The 25,298-nt window shown below is 47.7% G+C and overlaps 1 protein-coding gene across 2 annotated transcripts in view; it reads right to left on the reverse strand.

The window, feature by feature from the left end:
• Positions 1–25,298, reverse strand: part of ncanb (neurocan b) — a 345,873-nt gene that overhangs the window by 108,971 nt on the left and 211,604 nt on the right. Inside the window, exon 10 of one of the 2 annotated variants that reach the window (XM_072244300.1) lies at positions 23,101–23,894. The exons of the other annotated variant lie outside the window; for it this stretch is intronic. Within the exon in view, the coding sequence (XP_072100401.1) occupies positions 23,827–23,894 (68 nt within the window). The 3' untranslated portion in view covers positions 23,101–23,826. Of the gene's footprint in view, positions 1–23,100; positions 23,895–25,298 lie in introns of those variants that run through there. 2 annotated transcript variants of the gene reach the window in all.

The raw sequence follows: 25,298 nt of genomic DNA on the forward strand, positions 1-25,298 counted from the left end.
ATCAGTATCAGCGAGGAGAGTGAGTGTGTAATATCAGTGTCAGGGAGGGGAGTAAGTGTGCAATAACAGTGTCGAAGAGGAGAGTGGGTGTGGTATATCAGTGTCGGAGAGGAGAGTGGGTGTGGTATATCAGTGTCGGAGAGGAGAGTGGGTGTAATATCAGTGTCGGAGAGGAGAGTGGGTGTGGTATATCAGTGTCGGAGAGGAGAGTGGGTGTGGTATATCAGTGTCGGAGAGGAGAGAGCGTGTGGTATATCAGTGTCGGAATGGAGAGTGAGTGTGCAGTAACACTGTTGGAGAGGAGAGTGGTTGTGGTATATCAGTGTCGGAGAGGGGAGTGAGTGTGCAAAATCAGAGTCGGAGAGGAGAGAGGGTGTGTCATATCAGTGTCGGAGAGTAAAGTGGGTGTGTAATATCAGTGTCGGAGAGGAGGGTGGGTGTGGTATATCAGTGTCGGACAGGAGAGTGGGTGTGGTATATCAGTGTCGGAGAGGAGTGGGGGAGTGGTATATCAGTGTCGGAGAGGAGAGTGGGTGTGGTATATCAGTGTTGGAGAGGAGAGTGGGTCTGGTATATCAGTGTCGGACAGGAAAGTGAGTGTGTAATATCAGTGTCAGAGAGGAGAGAGTGTGTGTAATGTCAAGTACCAGCGAGGAGAGTGAGTGTGTAATATCAGTGTCAAGGAGGGGAGTTAGTGTCTAATATCAGTGTCAAGGAGGGACTGTGTTTAATATCAGTGCCAGAGAGGAGAGTGAGTGTGTGATATCAGTGGCAGAGAGGGGAGTGAGTGTGTAATATCAGTGCCAGAGAGGAGAGTGAGTGTGTGATATCAGTGTCGGAGAAGGGAGTGAGTGTGTAATATCAGTGTCTGGGAGGTGAGTGAGTGTGTAATATCAGTATCGGAAAGGAGAGTGAGTGTGTAATATCAGTGTCTGGGAGGTGAGTGAGTGTGTAATATCAGTATCGGAAAGGAGAGTGAGTGTGCAATATCAGTGTCAGGAAGTAGCGTTAATGTGTAATATCAGTGTCAGAGAAGATGGTAAGTGTGCAATATCGGTGTTGGGAGGAGGGTGGGTGTGGTATATCAGTGTTGGAGAGGAAGGTGGGTGTGGTATATCAGTGTCGGAGAGGAGAGTGTGTGTCTGATAGTGTCTGAGAGGAGAGTGAGTGTGTAATATCAGTCTCAGAGAGGGGAGTGAGTGTGCAATATCAGTATCGGAGAGGGAGTGAGTGTGTAATATCAGTGTCAGAGAGGAGAGTGAGTGTGCAATAACACTGTTGGAGAGGAGAGTGCTTGTGGTATATCAGTGTCGGAGAGGAGAGTGGGTGTGTAATATCAGTGTCGGAGAGGGGGTGGGTGTGGTATATCAGTGTTGGAGAGGAGAGTGCTTGTGGTATATCAGTGTCGGAGAGGAAAGTGAGTGTGTAATATCAGTGTCAGAGAGGAGTGTGAGTGTGTAATATCAGTATCAGCGAGGAGAGTGAGTGTGTAATATCAGTGTCAGGGAGGAGAGTGAGTGTGTAATATCAGTGTCAGAGAAGAGAGTTAGTGTGCTATATCAGTATCAAAGAGGAGAGTGAGTGTGTAAAATCAGTGTCATAGAGGAGAGTGAGTTTGCAATATCAGTGTCAGAGAGGAGAATGAGTGTGTGATATCAGTGTCAGAGAGGAGAGTGAGTGTGCAATATCAGTGTCGGAGAGGGGAGTGAGTGTGTAATGTCAGTGTCAGGGAGGTGAGTGACTGTGTAATATCAGTGTCAGGGAGGAGAGTGAGTGTGTAATATTAGTGTCCGAGAGGAGAGTTAGTGTGTAATATCAGTATCAAAGAGGAGAGTGAGTGTGTAAAATCAGTGTCAGAGAGGAGAATGAGTGTGCGATATCAGTGTCACAGAGGAGAGTGAGTGTGCGATATCAGTGTCACAGAGGAGAGTGAGTGTGCAATATCAGTGTCAGAGAGGAGAGTGAGTATGCAATATCAGGGTCAGATAGGGGAGTGAGTGTGTCATATCAGTGTCAGAGAGGACAATTGAGTATGCAATATCAGTGTCAGAAAGGGGAATGAGTGTGTAATATCAGTGTCAGAGAAGAGGGTATGTGTGCAATAACAGTGTCACAGAGGAGAGTGTGTGTGGTATATCAGTGTCGGAGAGGGGAGTGAGTGTTCAATATCAGAATCGAAGAGGAGAGTGCGTGTGTCATATCAGTGTCGGACAGGAGAGTAGGTGTGGTATATCAGTATCTGAGAGGAGAGCGGGTGTGGTATATCGGTGTCGGAGAGGAGAGTGGGTGTATAATATCAGAGTCGGACAGGAGAGTAGGTGTGGTATATCAGTATCGGAGAGGAGAGTGGGTGTGGTATATCGGTGTCGGAGAGGACAGTGGGTGGGGTATATCAGTGTCGGAGAGGAGGGTGGGTGTGGTATATCAGTGTTGGAGAGGAGAATGGGTCTGGTATATCAGTGTCGGAGAGGAAAGTGAGGGTGTAATATCAGTGTCAGAGAGGAGAGAGTGTGTGTAATGTCAGTATCAGTGAGGAGGGTGGGTGTGGTATATCAGTGTGGGAGAGGAGGGTGGGTGTGGTATATCAGTATCAGCGAGGAGAGTGAGTGTGTAATATCAGTGTCAGGGAGGGGAGTTAGTGTTTAATATCAGTGTCAAGGAGGGACTGTGTTTAATATCAGTGCCAGAGAGGAGAGTGAGTGTGTGATATCAGTGGCAGAGAGGGGACTTAGTGTTTAATATCAGTGTCAAGGAGGAACAGTGTTTAATATCAGTGCCAGAGAGGAGAGTTCAAAGAGGGGAGTGAGTGTGTAATATCAGTGCCAGAGAGGAGAGTGAGTGTGTGATATCAGTGTCAGGGACGAGAGTGAGTGTGTAATATCAGTGTCAGAGAGGAGAGTTAGTGTGCTATATCAGTATCAAAGAGGAGAGTGAGTGTGTAAAATCAGTGTCGTAGAGGAGAGTAAGTGTGCATTATCAGTGTCAGAGAGGAGAATGAGTGTGTGATATCAGTGTCAAAGAGCAGAGTGATTGTGCAATATCAGTGTCGGAGAGGGGAGTGAGTGTGTAATGTCAGTGTCAGGGAGGTGAGTGAGTGTGTAATATCAGTGTCAGGGAGGAGAGAGTGCGTGAATTCAGTGTCAGAGAGGAGAGTTAGTGTGTAATATCAGTATCAAAGAGGAGAGTGAGTGTGTAAAATCAGTGTCAGAGAGGAGAATGAGTGTGCGATATCAGTGTCACAGAGGAGAGTGAGTGTGCAATATCAGTGTTGGAGAGGGGAGTGAGTATGTAATATCAGTGTCAGGGAGGAGAGTGAGTATGCAATATCAGGGTCAGATAGGGGAGTGAGTGTGTAATATCAGTGTCAGAAAGGACAATTGAGTATGCAATATCAGTGTCAGAAAGGGGAATGAGTGTGTAATATCAGTGTCAGAGAAGTGGGTATGTGTGCAATAACAGTGTCAGAGAGGAGAGTGGGTCTGGTATATCAGTGTCGGAGAGGAGAGTGGGTGTGGTATATCAGTGTCGGAGAGGAGAGTGGGTGTGTATATCAGTGTTGGAGAGGAGAGTGGGTGTGGTATATCAGTGTCGGACAGGAGAGTGGGTGTGGTATATCAGTGTCGGAGAGGAGAGTGGGTGTGGTATATCAGTGTTGGAGAGGAGGGTGGGTGTGGTATATCAGTGTCGGAGAGGAGAGTGGGTGTGGTATATCAGTGTTGGAGAGGAGGGTGGGTGTGGTATATCAGTGTCGGAGAGGAGGGTGGGTGTGGTATATCAGTGTCGGAGAGGAGAGTGGGTGTGCAGTAACACTGTTGGAGAGGAGAGTGCTTGTGGTATATCAGTGTCGGAGAGGGGAGTGAGTGTGCAATATCAGAGTCGGAGAGGAGAGTGGGTGTGTCATATCAGTGTCGGAGAAGTAAGTGGGTGTGTAATATCAGTGTCGGAGAGGAGAGTGGGTGTGGTATATCAGTGTCGGAGAGGAGAGTGCGTGTGGTATATCAGTGTCGGAGAGGAGAGTGGGTCTGGTATATCAGTGTCGGAGAGGAAAGTGAGGGTGTAATATCAGTGTCGGAGAGGAGGGTGGGTGTGGTATATCAGTGTCGGAGAGGAAAGTGAGTGTGTAATATCAGTGTCAGAGAGGAGAGTGTGTGTGTAATATCAGTATCAGCGAGGAGAGTGAGTGTGTAATATCAGTGTCAAGGAGGGACTGTGCTTAATATCAGTGCCAGAGAGGAGAGTGAGTGTGTGATATCAGTGGCAGAGAGGGGAGTGAGTGTGTAATATCAGTATCAGCGAGGAGAGTGAGTGTGTAATATCAGTGTCAGGGAGGGGAGTAAGTGTGCAATAACAGTGTCGAAGAGGAGAGTGGGTGTGGTATATCAGTGTCGGAGAGGAGAGTGGGTGTGGTATATCAGTGTCGGAGAGGAGAGTGGGTGTAATATCAGTGTCGGAGAGGAGAGTGGGTGTGGTATATCGGTGTCGGAGAGGAGAGTGGGTGTGGTATATCAGTGTCGGAGAGGAGAGAGCGTGTGGTATATCAGTGTCGGAATGGAGAGTGAGTGTGCAGTAACACTGTTGGAGAGGAGAGTGGTTGTGGTATATCAGTGTCGGAGAGGGGAGTGAGTGTGCAAAATCAGAGTCGGAGAGGAGAGAGGGTGTGTCATATCAGTGTCGGAGAGTAAAGTGGGTGTGTAATATCAGTGTCGGAGAGGAGGGTGGGTGTGGTATATCAGTGTCGGACAGGAGAGTGGGTGTGGTATATCAGTGTCGGAGAGGAGAGTGGGTGTGCAGTAACACTGTTGGAGAGGAGAGTGCTTGTGGTATATCAGTGTCGGAGAGGGGAGTGAGTGTGCAATATCAGAGTCGGAGAGGAGAGTGGGTGTGTCATATCAGTGTCGGAGAAGTAAGTGGGTGTGTAATATCAGTGTCGGAGAGGAGAGTGGGTGTGGTATATCAGTGTCGGAGAGGAGAGTGCGTGTGGTATATCAGTGTCGGAGAGGAGAGTGGGTCTGGTATATCAGTGTCGGAGAGGAAAGTGAGGGTGTAATATCAGTGTCGGAGAGGAGGGTGGGTGTGGTATATCAGTGTCGGAGAGGAAAGTGAGTGTGTAATATCAGTGTCAGAGAGGAGAGTGTGTGTGTAATATCAGTATCAGCGAGGAGAGTGAGTGTGTAATATCAGTGTCAAGGAGGGACTGTGCTTAATATCAGTGCCAGAGAGGAGAGTGAGTGTGTGATATCAGTGGCAGAGAGGGGAGTGAGTGTGTAATATCAGTATCAGCGAGGAGAGTGAGTGTGTAATATCAGTGTCAGGGAGGGGAGTAAGTGTGCAATAACAGTGTCGAAGAGGAGAGTGGGTGTGGTATATCAGTGTCGGAGAGGAGAGTGGGTGTGGTATATCAGTGTCGGAGAGGAGAGTGGGTGTAATATCAGTGTCGGAGAGGAGAGTGGGTGTGGTATATCAGTGTCGGAGAGGAGAGTGGGTGTGGTATATCAGTGTCGGAGAGGAGAGAGCGTGTGGTATATCAGTGTCGGAATGGAGAGTGAGTGTGCAGTAACACTGTTGGAGAGGAGAGTGGTTGTGGTATATCAGTGTCGGAGAGGGGAGTGAGTGTGCAAAATCAGAGTCGGAGAGGAGAGAGGGTGTGTCATATCAGTGTCGGAGAGTAAAGTGGGTGTGTAATATCAGTGTCGGAGAGGAGGGTGGGTGTGGTATATCAGTGTCGGACAGGAGAGTGGGTGTGGTATATCAGTGTCGGAGAGGAGTGGGGGAGTGGTATATCAGTGTCGGAGAGGAGAGTGGGTGTGGTATATCAGTGTTGGAGAGGAGAGTGGGTCTGGTATATCAGTGTCGGAGAGGAAAGTGAGTGTGTAATATCAGTGTCAGAGAGGAGAGAGTGTGTGTAATGTCAAGTACCAGCGAGGAGAGTGAGTGTGTAATATCAGTGTCAAGGAGGGGAGTTAGTGTCTAATATCAGTGTCAAGGAGGGACTGTGTTTAATATCAGTGCCAGAGAGGAGAGTGAGTGTGTGATATCAGTGGCAGAGAGGGGAGTGAGTGTGTAATATCAGTGCCAGAGAGGAGAGTGAGTGTGTGATATCAGTGTCGGAGAAGGGAGTGAGTGTGTAATATCAGTGTCTGGGAGGTGAGTGAGTGTGTAATATCAGTATCGGAAAGGAGAGTGAGTGTGTAATATCAGTGTCTGGGAGGTGAGTGAGTGTGTAATATCAGTATCGGAAAGGAGAGTGAGTGTGCAATATCAGTGTCAGGAAGTAGCGTTAATGTGTAATATCAGTGTCAGAGAAGATGGTAAGTGTGCAATATTGGTGTTGGGAGGAGGGTGGGTGTGGTTTATCAGTGTCGGAGAGGAAGGTGGGTGTGGTATATCAGTGTCGGAGAGGAGAGTGTGTGTCTGATAGTGTCTGAGAGGGGAGTGAGTGTGTAATATCAGTCTCAGGAAGGGGAGTGAGTGTGCAATATCAGTATCGGAGAGGGAGTGAGTGTGTAATATCAGTGTCAGAGAGGAGAGTGAGTGTGCAATAACACTGTTGGAGAGGAGAGTGCTTGTGGTATATCAGTGTCGGAGAGGAGAGTGGGTGTGTAATATCAGTGTCGGAGAGGGGGTGGGTGTGGTATATCAGTGTTGGAGAGGAGAGTGCTTGTGGTATATCAGTGTCGGAGAGGAAAGTGAGTGTGTAATATCAGTGTCAGAGAGGAGTGTGAGTGTGTAATATCAGTATCAGCGAGGAGAGTGAGTGTGTAATATCAGTGTCAGGGAGGAGAGTGAGTGTGTAATATCAGTGTCAGAGAAGAGAGTTAGTGTGCTATATCAGTATCAAAGAGGAGAGTGAGTGTGTAAAATCAGTGTCATAGAGGAGAGTGAGTTTGCAATATCAGTGTCAGAGAGGAGAATGAGTGTGTGATATCAGTGTCAGAGAGGAGAGTGAGTGTGCAATATCAGTGTCGGAGAGGGGAGTGAGTGTGTAATGTCAGTGTCAGGGAGGTGAGTGACTGTGTAATATCAGTGTCAGGGAGGAGAGTGAGTGTGTAATATTAGTGTCCGAGAGGAGAGTTAGTGTGTAATATCAGTATCAAAGAGGAGAGTGAGTGTGTAAAATCAGTGTCAGAGAGGAGAATGAGTGTGCGATATCAGTGTCACAGAGGAGAGTGAGTGTGCGATATCAGTGTCACAGAGGAGAGTGAGTGTGCAATATCAGTGTCGGAGAGGAGAGTGAGTATGCAATATCAGGGTCAGATAGGGGAGTGAGTGTGTCATATCAGTGTCAGAGAGGACAATTGAGTATGCAATATCAGTGTCAGAAAGGGGAATGAGTGTGTAATATCAGTGTCAGAGAAGAGGGTATGTGTGCAATAACAGTGTCACAGAGGAGAGTGTGTGTGGTATATCAGTGTCGGAGAGGGGAGTGAGTGTTCAATATCAGAATCGAAGAGGAGAGTGCGTGTGTCATATCAGTGTCGGACAGGAGAGTAGGTGTGGTATATCAGTATCTGAGAGGAGAGCGGGTGTGGTATATCGGTGTCGGAGAGGAGAGTGGGTGTATAATATCAGTGTCGGACAGGAGAGTAGGTGTGGTATATCAGTATCGGAGAGGAGAGTGGGTGTGGTATATCGGTGTCGGAGAGGACAGTGGGTGGGGTATATCAGTGTCGGAGAGGAGGGTGGGTGTGGTATATCAGTGTTGGAGAGGAGAATGGGTCTGGTATATCAGTGTCGGAGAGGAAAGTGAGGGTGTAATATCAGTGTCAGAGAGGAGAGAGTGTGTGTAATGTCAGTATCAGTGAGGAGGGTGGGTGTGGTATATCAGTGTGGGAGAGGAGGGTGGGTGTGGTATATCAGTATCAGCGAGGAGAGTGAGTGTGTAATATCAGTGTCAGGGAGGGGAGTTAGTGTTTAATATCAGTGTCAAGGAGGGACTGTGTTTAATATCAGTGCCAGAGAGGAGAGTGAGTGTGTGATATCAGTGGCAGAGAGGGGACTTAGTGTTTAATATCAGTGTCAAGGAGGAACAGTGTTTAATATCAGTGCCAGAGAGGAGAGTTCAAAGAGGGGAGTGAGTGTGTAATATCAGTGCCAGAGAGGAGAGTGAGTGTGTGATATCAGTGTCAGGGACGAGAGTGAGTGTGTAATATCAGTGTCAGAGAGGAGAGTTAGTGTGCTATATCAGTATCAAAGAGGAGAGTGAGTGTGTAAAATCAGTGTCGTAGAGGAGAGTAAGTGTGCATTATCAGTGTCAGAGAGGAGAATGAGTGTGTGATATCAGTGTCAAAGAGCAGAGTGATTGTGCAATATCAGTGTCGGAGAGGGGAGTGAGTGTGTAATGTCAGTGTCAGGGAGGTGAGTGAGTGTGTAATATCAGTGTCAGGGAGGAGAGTGAGTGCGTGAATTCAGTGTCAGAGAGGAGAGTTAGTGTGTAATATCAGTATCAAAGAGGAGAGTGAGTGTGTAAAATCAGTGTCAGAGAGGAGAATGAGTGTGCGATATCAGTGTCACAGAGGAGAGTGAGTGTGCAATATCAGTGTTGGAGAGGGGAGTGAGTATGTAATATCAGTGTCAGGGAGGAGAGTGAGTATGCAATATCAGGGTCAGATAGGGGAGTGAGTGTGTAATATCAGTGTCAGAAAGGACAATTGAGTATGCAATATCAGTGTCAGAAAGGGGAATGAGTGTGTAATATCAGTGTCAGAGAAGTGGGTATGTGTGCAATAACAGTGTCAGAGAGGAGAGTGGGTCTGGTATATCAGTGTCGGAGAGGAGAGTGGGTGTGGTATATCAGTGTCGGAGAGGAGAGTGGGTGTGTATATCAGTGTCGGAGAGGAGAGTGGGTGTGGTATATCAGTGTTGGAGAGGAGGGTGGGTGTGGTATATCAGTGTCGGAGAGGAGGGTGGGTGTGGTATATCAGTGTCGGAGAGGAGAGTGGGTGTGCAGTAACACTGTTGGAGAGGAGAGTGCTTGTGGTATATCAGTGTCGGAGAGGGGAGTGAGTGTGCAATATCAGAGTCGGAGAGGAGAGTGGGTGTGTCATATCAGTGTCGGAGAAGTAAGTGGGTGTGTAATATCAGTGTCGGAGAGGAGAGTGGGTGTGGTATATCAGTGTCGGAGAGGAGAGTGCGTGTGGTATATCAGTGTCGGAGAGGAGAGTGGGTCTGGTATATCAGTGTCGGAGAGGAAAGTGAGGGTGTAATATCAGTGTCGGAGAGGAGGGTGGGTGTGGTATATCAGTGTCGGAGAGGAAAGTGAGTGTGTAATATCAGTGTCAGAGAGGAGAGTGTGTGTGTAATATCAGTATCAGCAAGGAGAGTGAGTGTGTAATATCAGTGTCAAGGAGGGACTGTGCTTAATATCAGTGCCAGAGAGGAGAGTGAGTGTGTGATATCAGTGGCAGAGAGGGGAGTGAGTGTGTAATATCAGTGTCAGAGAGGAGAGTGAGTGTGTGATATCAGTGTCGGAGAAGGGAGTGAGTGTGAAATATCAGTGTCTGAGAGGTGAGTGAGTGTGTAATGTCAGTGTCAGGGAGGTGAGTGAGTGTGTAATATCAGTGTCAGAGAGGAAAATGAGTGTGTAATATCAGTGTCAGAGAGGAGAGTGAGTGTGCAATATATCAGTATCGGAGAGGAGGGTGGGTGTGGTATATCAGTGTTGGAGAGGAGAATGGGTCTGGTATATCAGTGTCGGAGAGGAAGGTGAGTGTGTAATATCAGTGTCAGAGAGGAGAGAGTGTGTGTAATGTCAGTATCAGTGAGGAGGGTGGGTGTGGTATATCAGTGTAGGAGAGGAGGGTGGGTGTGTAATATCAGTGCCGGAGAGGAGAGTGAGTGTGTGATATCAGTGTCAGGGAGGAGAGTGAGTGTGTAATATCAGTGTAAGAGAGGAGAGTGAGTGTGCAATATCAGTGACAGAGACGAGAATGAGTGTGCGATATCAGTGTCACAGAGGACAGTGAGTGTGCAATATCAGTGTCGGAGAGGGGAGAGAGTATGTAATATCAGTGTCAGGGAGGAGAGTGAGTGTGTAATATCAGTATCGGATAGGAGAGTGAGTGTGCAATGTCCGTGTCAGAGAAGAGGTTAAGTGTGCAATAACCGTGTCAGAGAAGGGAGTGAGTATGCAATATCAGGGTCAGATAGGAGAGTGAGTGCGTAATATCAGTGTCAGAGAGGAGAGTGGGTGTATATATCAGTATCGGAGAGGAGAGTAGGTGTGGAAAATCAGTGTCGGAGAGGAGAGTGGGTGTGGTATATCAGAGTCGGAGAGGAGGGTGTGTGTGCCATATCAGTGTTGGAGAGGGGAGTGGGTGTGTATATCAGTGTCGGAGAGGAGAGTGGGTGTGTATATCAGTTTTGGAGAGGAGAGTGGGTGTGGTATATCATTGTCGGAGAGGAGAGTGGGTGTGGTATATTAGTGTCGGAGAGGAGAGTGGCTGTGGTATATGAGTGTCGGAGAGGAGGGTGGGTGTGCTATATCCGTGTCGGAGAGGAGAGTGGGTGTGGTATATCAGTGTCGGAGAGGAGAGTGGGTGTGGTATATCACAGTCGGTGAGGAGGGTGGGTGTGTAATATCAGTGTCGGAGAGGAGGGTGGGTGTGGTATATCAGTGTCGGAGAGGAGAGTGGGTGTAATATCAGTGTCGGAGAGGAGAGTGGGTGTGGTATATCAGTGTCAGAGAGGAGAGTGGGTGTGGTATATCAGTGTCGGAGAGGAGAGAGCGTGTGGTATATCAGTGTCGGAATGGAGAGTGAGTGTGCAGTAACACTGTTGGAGAGGAGAGTGGTTGTGGTATATCAGTGTCGGAGAGGGGAGTGAGTGTGCAAAATCAGAGTCGGAGAGGAGAGAGGGTGTGTCATATCAGTGTCGGAGAGTAAAGTGGGTGTGTAATATCAGTGTCGGAGATGAGGGTGGGTGTGGTATATCAGTGTCGGAGATGAGGGTGGGTGTGGTATATCAGTGTCAGAGAGGAGGGTGGGTGTGGTATATCAGTATCAGCGAGGAGAGTGAGTGTGTAATATCAGTGTCAGGGAGGGGAGTTAGTGTTTAATATCAGTGTCAAGGAGGGACTGTGTTTAATATCAGTGCCAGAGAGGAGAGTGAGTGTGTGATATCAGTGGCAGAGAGGGGACTTAGTGTTTAATATCAGTGTCAAGGAGGAACAGTGTTTAATATCAGTGCCAGAGAGGAGAGTTCAAAGAGGGGAGTGAGTGTGTAATATCAGTGCCAGACAGGAGAGTGAGTGTGTGATATCAGTGTCAGGGAGGAGAGTGAGTGTGTAATATCAGTGTCAGAGAGGAGAGTTAGTGTGCTATATCAGTATCAAAGAGGAGAGTGAGTGTGTAAAATCAGTGTCGTAGAGGAGAGTGAGTGTGCATTATCAGTGTCAGAGAGGAGAATGAGTGTGTGATATCAGTGTCAAAGAGCAGAGTGATTGTGCAATATCAGTGTCGGAGAGGGGAGTGAGTGTGTAATGTCAGTGTCAGGGAGGTGAGTGAGTGTGTAATATCAGTGTCAGGGAGGAGAGTGAGTGCGTGATATCAGTGTCAGAGAGGAGAGTTAGTGTGTAATATCAGTATCAAAGAGGAGAGTGAGTGTGTAAAATCAGTGTCAGAGAGGAGAATGAGTGTGCGATATCAGTGTCACAGAGGAGAGTGAGTGTGCAATATCAGTGTTGGAGAGGGGAGTGAGTATGTAATATCAGTGTCAGGGAGGAGAGTGAGTATGCAATATCAGGGTCAGATAGGGGAGTGAGTGTGTAATATCAGTGTCAGAAAGGACAATTGAGTATGCAATATCAGTGTCAGAAAGGGGAATGAGTGTGTAATATCAGTGTCAGAGAAGAGGGTATGTGTGCAATAACAGTGTCAGAGAGGAGAGTGGGTCTGGTATATCAGTGTCGGAGAGGAGAGTGGGCGTGATATATCAGTGTCGGAGAGGAGAGTGGGTGTGTATATCAGTGTTGGAGAGGGGAGTGGGTGTGGTATATCAGTGTCGGACAGGAGAGTGGGTGTGGTATATCAGTGTCGGAGAGGAGAGTGGGTGTGGTATATCAGTGTTGGAGAGGAGGGTGGGTGTGGTATATCAGTGTCGGAGAGGAGGGTGGGTGTGGTATATCAGTGTCAGAGAGGAGAGTGGGTGTGCAGTAACACTGTTGGAGAGGAGAGTGCGTGTGGTATATCAGTGTCGGAGAGGAGAGTGGGTCTGGTATATCAGTGTCGGAGAGGAAAGTGAGGGTGTAATATCAGTGTCGGAGAGGAGGGTGGGTCTGGTATATCAGTGTCGGAGAGGAAACTGAGTGTGTAATATCAGTGTCAGAGAGGAGAGTGTGTGTGTAATATCAGTATCAGCGAGGAGAGTGAGTGTGTAATATCAGTGTCAAGGAGGGACTGTGCTTAATATCAGTGCCAGAGAGGAGAGTGAGTGTGTGATATCAGTGGCAGAGAGGGGAGTGAGTGTGTAATATCAGTGTCAGAGAGGAGAGTGAGTGTGTGATATCAGTGTCGGAGAAGGGAGTGAGTGTGTAATACCAGTGTCTGAGAGGTGAGTGAGTGTGTAATGTCAGTGTCAGGGAGGTGAGTGAGTGTGTAATATCAGTGTCAGAGAGGAAAATGAGTGTGTGATATCAGTGTCAGAGAGGAGAGTGAGTGTGCAATATATCAGTATCGGAGAGGAGGGTGGGTGTGGTATATCAGTGTTGGAGAGGAGAATGGGTCTGGTATATCAGTGTCGGAGAGGAAGGTGAGTGTGTAATATCAGTGTCAGAGAGGAGAGAGTGTGTGTAATGTCAGTATCAGTGAGGAGGGTGGGTGTGGTATATCAGTGTCGGAGAGGAGGGTGGGTGTGTAATATCAGTGCCGGAGAGGAGAGTGAGTGTGTGATATCAGTGTCAGGGAGGAGAGTGAGTGTGTAATATCAGTGTCAGAGAGGAGAGTGAGTGTGCAATATCAGTGTAAGAGAGGAGAGTGAGTGTGCAATATCAGTGACAGAGACGAGAATGAGTGTGCGATATCAGTGTCACAGAGGACAGTGAGTGTGCAATATCAGTGTCAGGGAGGTGAGTGACTGTGTAATATCAGTGTCAGGGAGGAGAGTGAGTGTGTAATATTAGTGTCCGAGAGGAGAGTTAGTGTGTAATATCAGTATCAAAGAGGAGAGTGAGTGTGTAAAATCAGTGTCAGAGAGGAGAATGAGTGTGCGATATCAGTGTCACAGAGGAGAGTGAGTGTGCGATATCAGTGTCACAGAGGAGAGTGAGTGTGCAATATCAGTGTCGGAGAGGAGAGTGAGTATGCAATATCAGGGTCAGATAGGGGAGTGAGTGTGTCATATCAGTGTCAGAGAGGACAATTGAGTATGCAATATCAGTGTCAGAAAGGGGAATGAGTGTGTAATATCAGTGTCAGAGAAGAGGGTATGTGTGCAATAACAGTGTCACAGAGGAGAGTGTGTGTGGTATATCAGTGTCCGAGAGGGGAGTGAGTGTTCAATATCAGAATCGAAGAGGAGAGTGCGTGTGCAATAACAGTGTCAGAGAGGAGAGTGGGTCTGGTATATCAGTGTCGGAGAGGAGAGTGGGCGTGATATATCAGTGTCGGAGAGGAGAGTGGGTGTGTATATCAGTGTTGGAGAGGGGAGTGGGTGTGGTATATCAGTGTCGGACAGGAGAGTGGGTGTGGTATATCAGTGTCGGAGAGGAGAGTGGGTGTGGTATATCAGTGTCGGAGAGGAAACTGAGTGTGTAATATCAGTGTCAGAGAGGAGAGTGTGTGTGTAATATCAGTATCAGCGAGGAGAGTGAGTGTGTAATATCAGTGTCCAGGAGGGACTGTGCTTAATATCAGTGCCAGAGAGGAGAGTGAGTGTGTGATATCAGTGGCAGAGAGGGGAGTGAGTGTGTAATATCAGTGTCAGAGAGGAGAGTGAGTGTGTGATATCAGTATCGGAGAGGAGGGTGGGTGTGGTATATCAGTGTTGGAGAGGAGAATGGGTCTGGTATATCAGTGTCGGAGAGGAAGGTGAGTGTGTAATATCAGTGTCAGAGAGGAGAGAGTGTGTGTAATGTCAGTATCAGTGAGGAGGGTGGGTGTGGTATATCAGTGTCGGAGAGGAGGGTGGGTGTGTAATATCAGTGCCGGAGAGGAGAGTGAGTGTGTGATATCAGTGTCAGGGAGGAGAGTGAGTGTGTAATATCAGTGTCAGAGAGGAGAGTGAGTGTGCAATATCAGTGTAAGAGAGGAGAGTGAGTGTGCAATATCAGTGACAGAGACGAGAATGAGTGTGCGATATCAGTGTCACAGAGGACAGTGAGTGTGCAATATCAGTGTCGGAGAGGGGAGAGAGTATGTAATATCAGTGTCAGGGAGGAGAGTGAGTGTGTAATATCAGTATCGGATAGGAGAGTGTGTGTGCAATGTCCGTGTCAGAGAAGAGGTTAAGTGTGCAATAACCGTGTCAGAGAAGAGAGTGAGTATGCAATATCAGGGTCAGATAGGAGAGTGAGTGCGTAATATCAGTGTCAGAGAGGAGAGTGGGTGTGTATATCAGTGTCGGAGAGGAGAGTAGGTGTGGAAAATCAGTGTCGGAGAGGAGAGTGGCTGTGGTATATGAGTGTCGGAAAGGAGGGTGGGTGTGCTATATCAGTGTCGGAGAGGAGAGTGGGTGTGGTATATCAGTGTCGGAGAGGAGAGTGGGTGTGGTATATCACAGTCGGTGAGGAGGGTGGGTGTGTAATATCAGTGTCGGAGAGGAGGGTGGGTGTGCTATATCAGTGTCGGAGAGGAGGGTGGGTGTGGTATATCAGTGTCGGAGAGGAGAGTGGGTCTGGTATATCAGAGTCGGAGAGGAAAGTGAGTGTGTAATATTAGTGTCAGAGAAGAGAGTGTGTGTGTGTGATATCAGTGTCCGAGAGGGGAGTGAGTGTGTAATATCAGTATCAGCGAGGAGAGTGAGTGTGTAATATCAGTGTCAGGGAGGGGAGTAAGTGTGCAATAACAGTGTCGAAGAGGAGAGTGGGTGTGGTATATCAGTGTCGGAGAGGAGAGTGGGTGTGGTATATCAGTGTCGGAGAGGAGAGTGGGTGTAATATCAGTGTCGGAGAGGAGAGTGGGTGTGGTATATCAGTGTCGGAGAGGAGAGTGGGTGTGGTATATCAGTGTCGGAGAGGAGAGAGCGTGTGGTATATCAGTGTCGGAATGGAGAGTGAGTGTGCAGTAACACTGTTGGAGAGGAGAGTGGTTGTGGTATATCAGTGTCGGAGAGGGGAGTGAGTGTGCAAAATCAGAGTCGGAGAGGAGAGAGGGTGTGTCATATCAGTGTCGGAGAGTAAAGTGGGTGTGTAATATCAGTGTCGGAGATGAGGGTGGGTGTGTAATATCAGTGTCGGACAGGAGGGTGGGTGTGGTATATCAGTGTCGGAGAGGAGTGGGGGAGTGGTATAACAGTGTCGGAGAGGAGAGTGGGTGTGGTATATCAGTGTTGGAGAGGAGAGTGGGTCTGGTATATCAGTGTCGGAGAGGAAAGTGAGTGTGTAATATCAGTGTCAGAGAGGAGAGAGTGTGTGTAATGTCAAGTACCAGCGAGGAGAGTGAGTGTGTAATATCAGTGTCAAGGAGGGGAGTTAGTGTTTAATATCAGTGTCAAGGAGGGACTGTGTTTAATATCAGTGCCAGAGAGGAGACTGAGTGTGTGATATCAGTGGCAGAGAGGGGACTTAGTGTTTAATATCAGTGTCAAGGAGGAACAGTGTTTAATATCAGTGCCAGAGAGGAGAGTTCAAAGAGGGGAGTGAGTGTGTAATATCAGTGCCAGAGAGGAGAGTGAGTGTGTGATATCAGTGTCAGGGAGGAGAGTGAGTGTGTAATATCAGTGTCAGAGAGGAGAGTTAGTGTGCTATATCAGTATCAAAGAGGAGAGTGAGTGTGTAAAATCAGTGTCGTAGAGGAGAGTGAGTGTGCATTATCAGTGTCAGAGAGGAGAATGAGTGTGTGATATCAGTGTCAAAGAGCAGAGTGATTGTGCAATATCAGTGTCGGAGAGGGGAGTGAGTGTGTAATGTCAGTGTCAGGGAGGTGAGTGAGTGTGTAATATCAGTGTCAGGGAGGAGAGTGAGTGCGTGATATCAGTGTCAGAGAGGAGAGTTAGTGTGTAATATCAGTATCAAAGAGGAGAGTGAGTGTGTAAAATCAGTGTCAGAGAGAGGAATGAGTGTGCGATATCAGTGTCACAGAGGAGAGTGAGTGTGCAATATCAGTGTTGGAGAGGGGAGTGAGTATGTAACATCAGTGTCAGGGAGGAGAGTGAGTATGCAATATCAGGGTCAGATAGGGGAGTGAGTGTGTAATATCAGTGTCAGAAAGGACAATTGAGTATGCAATATCAGTGTCAGAAAGGGGAATGAGTGTGTAATATCAGTGTCAGAGAAGAGGGTATGTGTGCAATAACAGTGTCAGAGAGGACAGTGGGTCTGGTATATCAGTGTCGGAGAGGAGAGTGGGTGTGATATATCAGTGTCGGAGAGGAGAGTGGGTGTGTATATCAGTGTTGGAGAGGAGAGTGGGTGTGTATATCAGTGTCGGAGAGGAGAGTGGGTATGTATATCAGTGTTGGAGAGGAGAGTGGGTGTGGTATATCAGTGTCGGACAGGAGAGTGGGTGTGGTATATCAGTGTCGGAGAGGAGAGTGGGTGTGGTATATCAGTGTTGGAGAGGAGGGTGGGTGTGGTATATCAGTGTCGGAGAGGAGAGTGGGTGTGGTATATCAGTGTTGGAGAGGAGGGTGGGTGTGGTATATCAGTGTCAGAGAGGAGGGTGGGTGTGGTATATCAGTGTCGGAGAGGAGAGTGGGTGTGCAGTAACACTGTTGGAGAGGAGAGAGCTTGTGGTATATCAGTGTCGGAGAGGGGAGTGAGTGTGCAATATCAGAGTCGGAGAGGAGAGTGGGTGTGTCATATCAGTGTCGGAGAAGTAAGTGGGTGTGTAATATCAGTGTCGGAGAGGAGAGTGGGTGTGGTATATCAGTGTCGGAGAGGAGAGTGCGTGTGGTATATCAGTGTCGGAGAGGAGAGTGGGTCTGGTATATCAGTGTCGGAGAGGAAAGTGAGGGTGTAATATCAGTGTCGGAGAGGAGGGTGGGTGTGGTATATCAGTGTCGGAGAGGAAAGTGAGTGTGTAATATCAGTGTCAGAGAGGAGAGTGTGTGTGTAATATCAGTATCAGCGAGGAGAGTGAGTGTGTAATATCAGTGTCAAGGAGGGACTGTGCTTAATATCAGTGCCAGAGAGGAGAGTGAGTGTGTGATATCAGTGGCAGAGAGGGGAGTGAGTGTGTAATATCAGTGTCAGAGAGGAGAGTGAGTGTGTCATATCAGTGTCGGAGAAGGGAGTGAGTGTGTAATATCAGTGTCTGAGAGGTGAGTGAGTGTGTAATGTCAGTGTCAGGGAGGTGAGTGAGTGTGTAATATCAGTGTCAGAGAGGAAAATGAGTGTGTAATATCAGTGTCAGAGAGGAGAGTGAGTGTGCAATATATCAGTATCGGAGAGGAGGGTGGGTGTGGTATATCAGTGTTGGAGAGGAGAATGGGTCTGGTATATCAGTGTCGGAGAGGAGAGAGTGTGTGTAATGTCAGTATCAGTGAGGAGGGTGGGTGTGGTATATCAGTGTCGGAGAGGAGGGTGGGTGTGTAATATCAGTGCCGGAGAGGAGAGTGAGTGTGTGATATCAGTGTCAGGGAGGAGAGTGAGTGTGTAATATCAGTGTAAGAGAGGAGAGTGAGTGTGCAATATCAGTGACAGAGACGAGAATGAGTGTGCGATATCAGTGTCACAGAGGACAGTGAGTGTGCAATATCAGTGTCGGAGAGGGGAGAGAGTATGTAATATCAGTGTCAGGGAGGAGAGTGGGTGTGGTATATCAGAGTCGGAGAGGAGGGTGTGTGTGCCATATCAGTGTTGGAGAGGGGAGTGGGTGTGTATATCAGTGTCGGAGAGGAGAGTGGGTGTGGTATATCAGTGTCGGAGAGGGGAGTGGGTGTGGTATATCATTGTCGGAGAGGAGAGTGGGTGTGGTATATCACAGTCGGTGAGGAGGGTGGGTGTGGTATATCAGTGTCGGAGAGGAGAGTGGGTGTGGTATATCAGTGTCGGAGAGGAGAGTGGGTGTGGTATATCACAGTCGGTGAGGAGGGTGGGTGTGTAATATCAGTGTCGGAGAGGAGGGTGGGTGTGCTATATCAGTGTCGGAGAGGAGGGTGGGTGTGGTATATCAGTATCAGCGAGGAGAGTGAGTGTGTAATATCAGTGTCAGGGAGGGGAGTTAGTGTTTAATATCAGTGTCAAGGAGGGACTGTGTTTAATATCAGTGCCAGAGAGGAGAGTGAGTGTGTGATATCAGTGGCAGAGAGGGGACTTAGTGTTTAATATCAGTGTCAAGGAGGAACAGTGTTTAATATCAGTGCCAGAGAGGAGAGTTCAAAGAGGGGAGTGAGTGTGTAATATCAGTGCCAGAGAGGAGAGTGAGTGTGTGATATCAGTGTCAGGGAGGAGAGTGAGTGTGTAATATCAGTGTCAGAGAGGAGAGTTAGTGTGCTATATCAGTATCAAAGAGGAGAGTGAGTGTGTAAAATCAGTGTCGTAGAGGAGAGTGAGTGTGCATTATCAGTGTCAGAGAGGAGAATGAGTGTGTGATATCAGTGTCAAAGAGCAGAGTGATTGTGCAATATCAGTGTCGGAGAGGGGAGTGAATGTGTAATGTCAGTGTCAGGGAGGTGAGTGAGTGTGTAATATCAGTGTCAGGGAGGAGAGTGAGTGCGTGATATCAGTGTCAGAGAGGAGAGTTAGTGTGTAATATCAGTATCAAAGAGGAGAGTGAGTGTGTAAAATCAGTGTCAGAGAGGAGAATGAGTGTGCGATATCACTGTCACAGAGGAGAGTGAGTGTGCAATATCAGTGTTGGAGAGGGGAGTGAGTATGTAATATCAGTGTCAGGGAGGAGAGTGAGTATGCAATATCAGGGTCAGATAGGGGAGTGAGTGTGTAATATCAGTGTCAGAAAGGACAATTGAGTATGCAATATCAGTGTCAGAAAGGGGAATGAGTGTGTAATATCAGTGTCAGAGAAGTGGGTATGTGTGCAATAACAGTGTCAGAGAGGAGAGTGGGTCTGGTATATCAGTGTCGGAGAGGAGAGTGGGTGTGGTATATCAGTGTCGGAGAGGAGAGTGGGTGTGTATATCAGTGTTGGAGAGGAGAGTGGGTGTGGTATATCAGTGTCGGACAGGAGAGTGGGTGTGGTATATCAGTGTCGGAGAGGAGAGTGGGTGTGGTATATCAGTGTTGGAGAGGAGGGTGGGTGTGGTATATCAGTGTCGGAGAGGAGAGTGGGTGTGGTATATCAGTGTTGGAGAGGAGGGTGGGTGTGGTATATCAGTGTCGGAGAGGAGGGTGGGTGTGGTATATCAGTGTCGGAGAGGAGAGTGGGTGTGCAGTAACACTGTTGGAGAGGAGAGTGCTTGTGGTATATCAGTGTCGGAGAGGGGAGTGAGTGTGCAATATCAGAGTCGGAGAGGAGAGTGGGTGTGCAGTAACACTGTTGGAGAGGAGAGTGCGTGTGGTATATCGGTGTCGGAGAGGAGAGTGGGTCTGGTATATCAGTGTCGGAGAGGAAAGTGAGGGTGTAATATCAGTGTCGGAGAGGAGGGTGGGTCTGGTATATCAGTGTCGGAGAGGAAAGTGAGTGTGTAATATCAGTGTCAGAGAGGAGAGTGTGTGTGTAATATCAGTGTCAAGGAGGGACTGTGCTTAATATCAGTGCCAGAGAGGAGAGTGAGTGTGTGATATCAGTGGCAGAGAGGGGAGTGAGTGTGTAATATCAGTGTCAGAGAGGAGAGTGAGTGTGTGATATCAGTGTCGGAGAAGGGAGTGAGTGTGTAATATCAGTGTCTGAGAGGTGAGTGAGTGTGTAATGTCAGTGTCAGGGAGGTGAGTGAGTGTGTAATATCAGTGTCAGAGAGGAAAATGAGTGTGTGATATCAGTGTCAGAGAGGAGAGTGAGTGTGCAATATATCAGTATCGGAGAGGAGGGTGGGTGTGGTATATCAGTGTTGGAGAGGAGAATGGGTCTGGTATATCAGTGTCGGAGAGGAAGGTGAGTGTGTAATATCAGTGTCAGAGAGGAGAGAGTGTGTGTAATGTCAGTATCAGTGAGGAGGGTGGGTGTGGTATATCAGTGTCGGAGAGGAGGGTGGGTGTGTAATATCAGTGCCGGAGAGGAGAGTGAGTGTGTGATATCAGTGTCAGGGAGGAGAGTGAGTGTGTAATATCAGTGTAAGAGAGGAGAGTTAGTGTGCTATATCAGTATCAAAGAGGAGAGTGAGTGTGCAATATCAGTGTAAGAGAGGAGAGTGAGTGTGCAATATCAGTGACAGAGATGAGAATGAGTGTGCGATATCAGTGTCACAGAGGACAGTGAGTGTGCAATATCAGTGTCGGAGAGGGGAGAGAGTATGTAATATCAGTGTCAGGGAGGAGAGTGAGTGTGTAATATCAGTATCGGATAGGAGAGTGAGTGTGCAATGTCCGTGTCAGAGAAGAGGTTAAGTGTGCAATAACCGTGTCAGAGAAGAGAGTGAGTATGCAATATCAGGGTCAGATAGGAGAGTGAGTGCGTAATATCAGTGTCAGAGAGGAGAGTGGGTGTGCATATCAGTGTCGGAGAGGAGAGTAGGTGTGGAAAATCAGTGTCGGAGAGGAGGGTGGGTGTGGTATATCAGTGTCGGAGAGGAGGGTGGGTGTGTAATATCAGTGTCGGAGAGGAGGGTGGGTGTGGTATATCAGTGTCGGAGAGGAGAGTGGGTGTGGTATATCAGTGTCGGAGAGGAGAGTGGGTGTGGTATATCAGTGTCGGAGAGGAGAGTGGGTGTGGTATATCAGTTTCGGAGAGGAGAGTGGGTGTGTAATATCAGTGTCGGAGAGGAGAGTGGGTGTGGTATATCAGAATCGGAGAGGAGAGTGGGTGTGGTATATCAGTGTCGTAGAGGAGGGTAGGTGTGGTATATCAGTGTCGGAGAGGAGAGTGGGTGTGGTATATCAGTGTCGGAGAGGAGGGTGGGTGTGTAATATCAGTGTCGGAGAGGAGGGTGGGTGTGGTATATCAGTGTCGGAGAGGAGAGTGGGTGTGGTATATCAGTGTCGGAGAGGAGGGTGGGTGTGGTATATCAGTGTCGGAGAGGAGGGTGGGTGTGGTATATCAGTGTCGGAGAGGAGGGTGGGTGTGTAATATCAGTGTCGGAGAGGAGGGTGGGTGTGGTATATCAGTGTCGGAGAGCAGAGTGGGTGTGGTATATCAGTGTCGGAGAGGGGAGTGGGTGTGGTATATCAGTGTCGGAGAGGAGGGTGGGTGTGGTATATCAGTGTCGGAGAGGAGGGTGGGTGTGTAATATCAGTGTCGGAGAGGAGGGTGGGTGTGGTATATCAGTGTCGGAGAGGAGAGTGGGTGTGGTATATCAGTGTCGGAGAGGAGAGTGGGTGTGGTATATCAGTGTCGGAGAGGAGAGTGGGTGTGGTATATCAGTTTCGGAGAGGAGAGTGGGTGTGTAATATCAGTGTCGGAGAGGAGAGTGGGTGTGGTATATCAGAGTCGGAGAGGAGAGTGGGTGTGGTATATCAGTGTCGGACAGGAGAGTGGGTGTGGTATATCAGTGTCAGAGAGGAGGGTGGGTGTGGTATATCAGTGTCGGAGAGGAGGGTGGGTGTGGTATATCAGTGTCGGAGAGGAGAGTGGGTGTGGTATATCAGTGTCGGAGAGGAGAGTGGGTGTGTTATATCAGTGTCGGAGAGGAGAGTGGGTGTGTAATATCAGTGTCGGAGAGGAGAGTGGGTGTGTAATATCAGTGTCAGGGGGTAGGATTTGTATGGAATATCAATGGCAGAACCCTGATGAAAAAGGAACTACACCATGTTCAACATTTCCCAGTCCAGTTGTCACATATCCCAGGAAGTGGTAGATGTGGGTGCGATTGCAATGTGAGACGGATATTTGACCATTGGACTATATGACATCGGAGTAGAATTAGGCCTTTCAGCCCATTTTATTATTCCTGTTGACCTCATTCTTCAATATTCTCCCCATAACCTATCAACCTCCACTTTAAAAAGAGTGGATACCAGTTAATTCGCACATCTTGTCCCAACTAAGCAGCTTCCCAATATACCAAAATTTCATGGAAATAGTTAAAAAGGTATAATAAGGCAAATTGAGCAACAAATTATGAATTTAAATGAAATGCTGAACAAATTAGAGCACTGCCAATACTACTGCAGTACTTTAGACTTTGTATTAGTTCCTCATACTTCGTACGGAGAAATTCATACAATGCTGTTCACATCTGCATCCCCCAAATCTTCATTTTTAATGTAACATTCAAGATGATTGTTGACATCTTCAAATTATTTGCAGTTTCTAACTTCTTCAGGTAGTGAAATTGTCTCTTTTCACTCTTGGCCATTTCTAGCAGAAATTGAATTGAATTGACTTTATTTCTTATATCCTTCACATACATGAGGAGTAAAAATCTTTACATTACATCTCTGTCTGAATGTGCAATGTGAAATAATTTGTAATAGATAGTATGTACAACAGAATAGTCAATGTACCTTAGAAAATACAATTGCGTCAGCGTGAGTTAATCAGGCTGATGGCTTAGTGGAAGAAGCTGTCCCAGAGCCTGCTGATCCTGGCTTTTATGCTGCGGTACCATTTCCCAGATGGTAGCGGCTGGAACAGTTTGTGGTTGGAGTGACTCGGGTCCCCAGTGATCCTCCGGGTCCTTTTTACACACCTGTTGCTGTAAATATCCTGAATTGTGGGAAGTTCACATCCGCAGATTGTGCTGGGCTGTCCACACCACTCTCTGCAGAGTCCCGTGATTGAGGGAAGTACAGTTCCCATACCAGGCAGTGATACAGCCAGTCTGGATGCTCTCAATTGTGCCCCTGTAGAAAGTCCTTAGGGTTTGGGGACTCATGCCGAACTTCTTCAACCGTCTGAGGTGAAAGAGGCGCTGTTGTGCTTTTTTCACCACACAGCCGATATGTACAGACCAAATGAAGTTCTCGGTGATGTGTATAACAAGGAACTTGAAGATGTTCACACTCTCAACCCCAAATCCATTGATGTTTATAGGGGTGGGCCTGTCTCCATTCCTCCTGTAGTCCACAAGCAGCTCCTTTGTTTTGCAACATTGAGGGAGAGGTTATTTTCTTGGCACCACTGTGTCAGGGTGATGACTTCTTCTTTGTAGGCTGCCTCATTATTATTTGAGATAAGGCCAATCAATGTAGTATCATCAGCAAATCTAATTAGGAGATTAGAACTGTGGGTGGTGACACAGTCATGGGCATACAGACAGTAAAGGGAGGGTTTTGGATACAGACCTGAGGGGCTCCTGTGTTGAGGGTCAGAGGGGCAGGGATGATGGAGCCCACTCTTACCACCTGATGGCGATCTGACAGGAAGTCCAGGATCCAGCTACACAAGGCAGGGTGAAGGCCGAGGTCCCTGAGCTTCTTGTCAAGCTTGATGGGAACTATGGTGTTGAATGCTGAACTGTAGTCCAAGGACAGCATTCTCACATAATCATCCCTCTTCTCCAGATGTGTAAGGGTGGTGTGTAGAGCTGTGGCTATTGCATCATCTGTCGATCAGTTGTGTCCGTAGGCCAATTGTAGGGGGTCCAGTGTGGGTGGTAGCAAGCTACAGATGTAATCCTTGACCACCCTCTCAAAGCATTTGGTTATTATTGAGGTGAGAGGAACAGGACACCAGTCGTTCAGGCATGGTACATTGGTCTTTTTAGATACAGAGACAAACGTGGATGTTTTGAAACAGGAGGGCATTCTACATTGGGAGAGAGAGAGATTAAAAATGTCTGCAAACACACCAGCCAGTTGTGCTGCACACACTCTGAGTACCCGCCCTGGGATGCCGTCCAGTCCCGCAGCTGTGCGACTGCCCACCCATTGGAAACACCAGCGTACTTCAGCCTCAGAGATGACCAGGGTGCAGGGTGCTTTGATGCCTCTCCTCAGGGGCTGCTCAGTGTTGATGACATCAAACTGAGCATAAAAAATTTTAGGCCATCTGAGAGAGAGGAAGCAGCACTGCGTTTAGCTTTGAACGATGTGATGGTGTGCAGACCGTGCCATAAACTGCGTGTGTTATTGGTGGAGAGTTGTGTCTGGATCTTGTCCCTGTCTTGTTGTTTCACTGCCTCTCCAAGTCTGAATGCTTGAAACCACAGAGACCAACATAGTTCTGAATTGTCTTTTACTTACTTCTCACCAACTATCAATAACAAACATCACTGGTTTTCGGACACAAATACAAGCAACTGACACTGTTTAAAAACTGTTTGCTCGAAGCACAGTCTTGTACCTAATGGTCACACAAATGCATGTGACTGATGCTATTTAGAACCTGTTCAGCAACCGTCTCCGGTCCAAATTGAGTGACATATTGTTCCAAATAAAGAAAGTTAATCCCGGCTATTTTCTCGACTTGGTTTGGTTCTTTCACAGTTGTCCCAAATAAGTGGCTGCCTCAATTAATCAATGGCTCAATTAACTGGAATCCACTGTATACTCAAATGACTTGGCCTCCACAGCTGTCTCTGCCAATGAATTCCAGAGATTCTCTGCCCTCTTCATGAGGATTCCTCCTCATCTCCGTTCTAAATGGACGCCCCTCTGTTCTGAGGCTGTGCCCTCTGGTCTTGGACCTCCCACACTATAGGAAACATACTCTCTACATACATTCTGTCTAGGCCTTTCAATAAGATTCCACCCCCCCCCCCCCAACACCACCACCTTATTCTTCTAAACTCCAGTGAATACAGGCACAGAGCCATCAAACACTCCTCATCTCAAGAATCATTCTCACAAACCATCTCTGGACCCTCTCTAATGCCAGCACATCTTTTTATAGATAAGAGGCCCATATCTGAAGTAAATGGGGATAGGAAAGGTTTAATGTGGAGTCATCCTGCCATAGAATCAATGGACTGAATGGCCTATTCACCCACCTCAACACTGAACTGATTCCACAAACTACGGACTCACTTTCAAGGACTCTACAACTCATGTTCTCAGTATTAATTAATTAATTGTTGGGGGTGGGGTTTGTATTTGCAGTTTGTCTTTTGCAATTTGTCAGTCTTTGTTTTCATTGACTCTATTGCATATCTTTGCATTTACTGTGAATGCCTGCATGCAAATGAATCTCAGGGTAGAACACGGTGACATA

The sequence above is a fragment of the Mobula birostris genome, chromosome 26 (genome assembly GCF_030028105.1).
Source record: "Mobula birostris isolate sMobBir1 chromosome 26, sMobBir1.hap1, whole genome shotgun sequence".
NCBI classification, from domain to species: Eukaryota; Metazoa; Chordata; class Chondrichthyes; order Myliobatiformes; family Myliobatidae; genus Mobula; species Mobula birostris.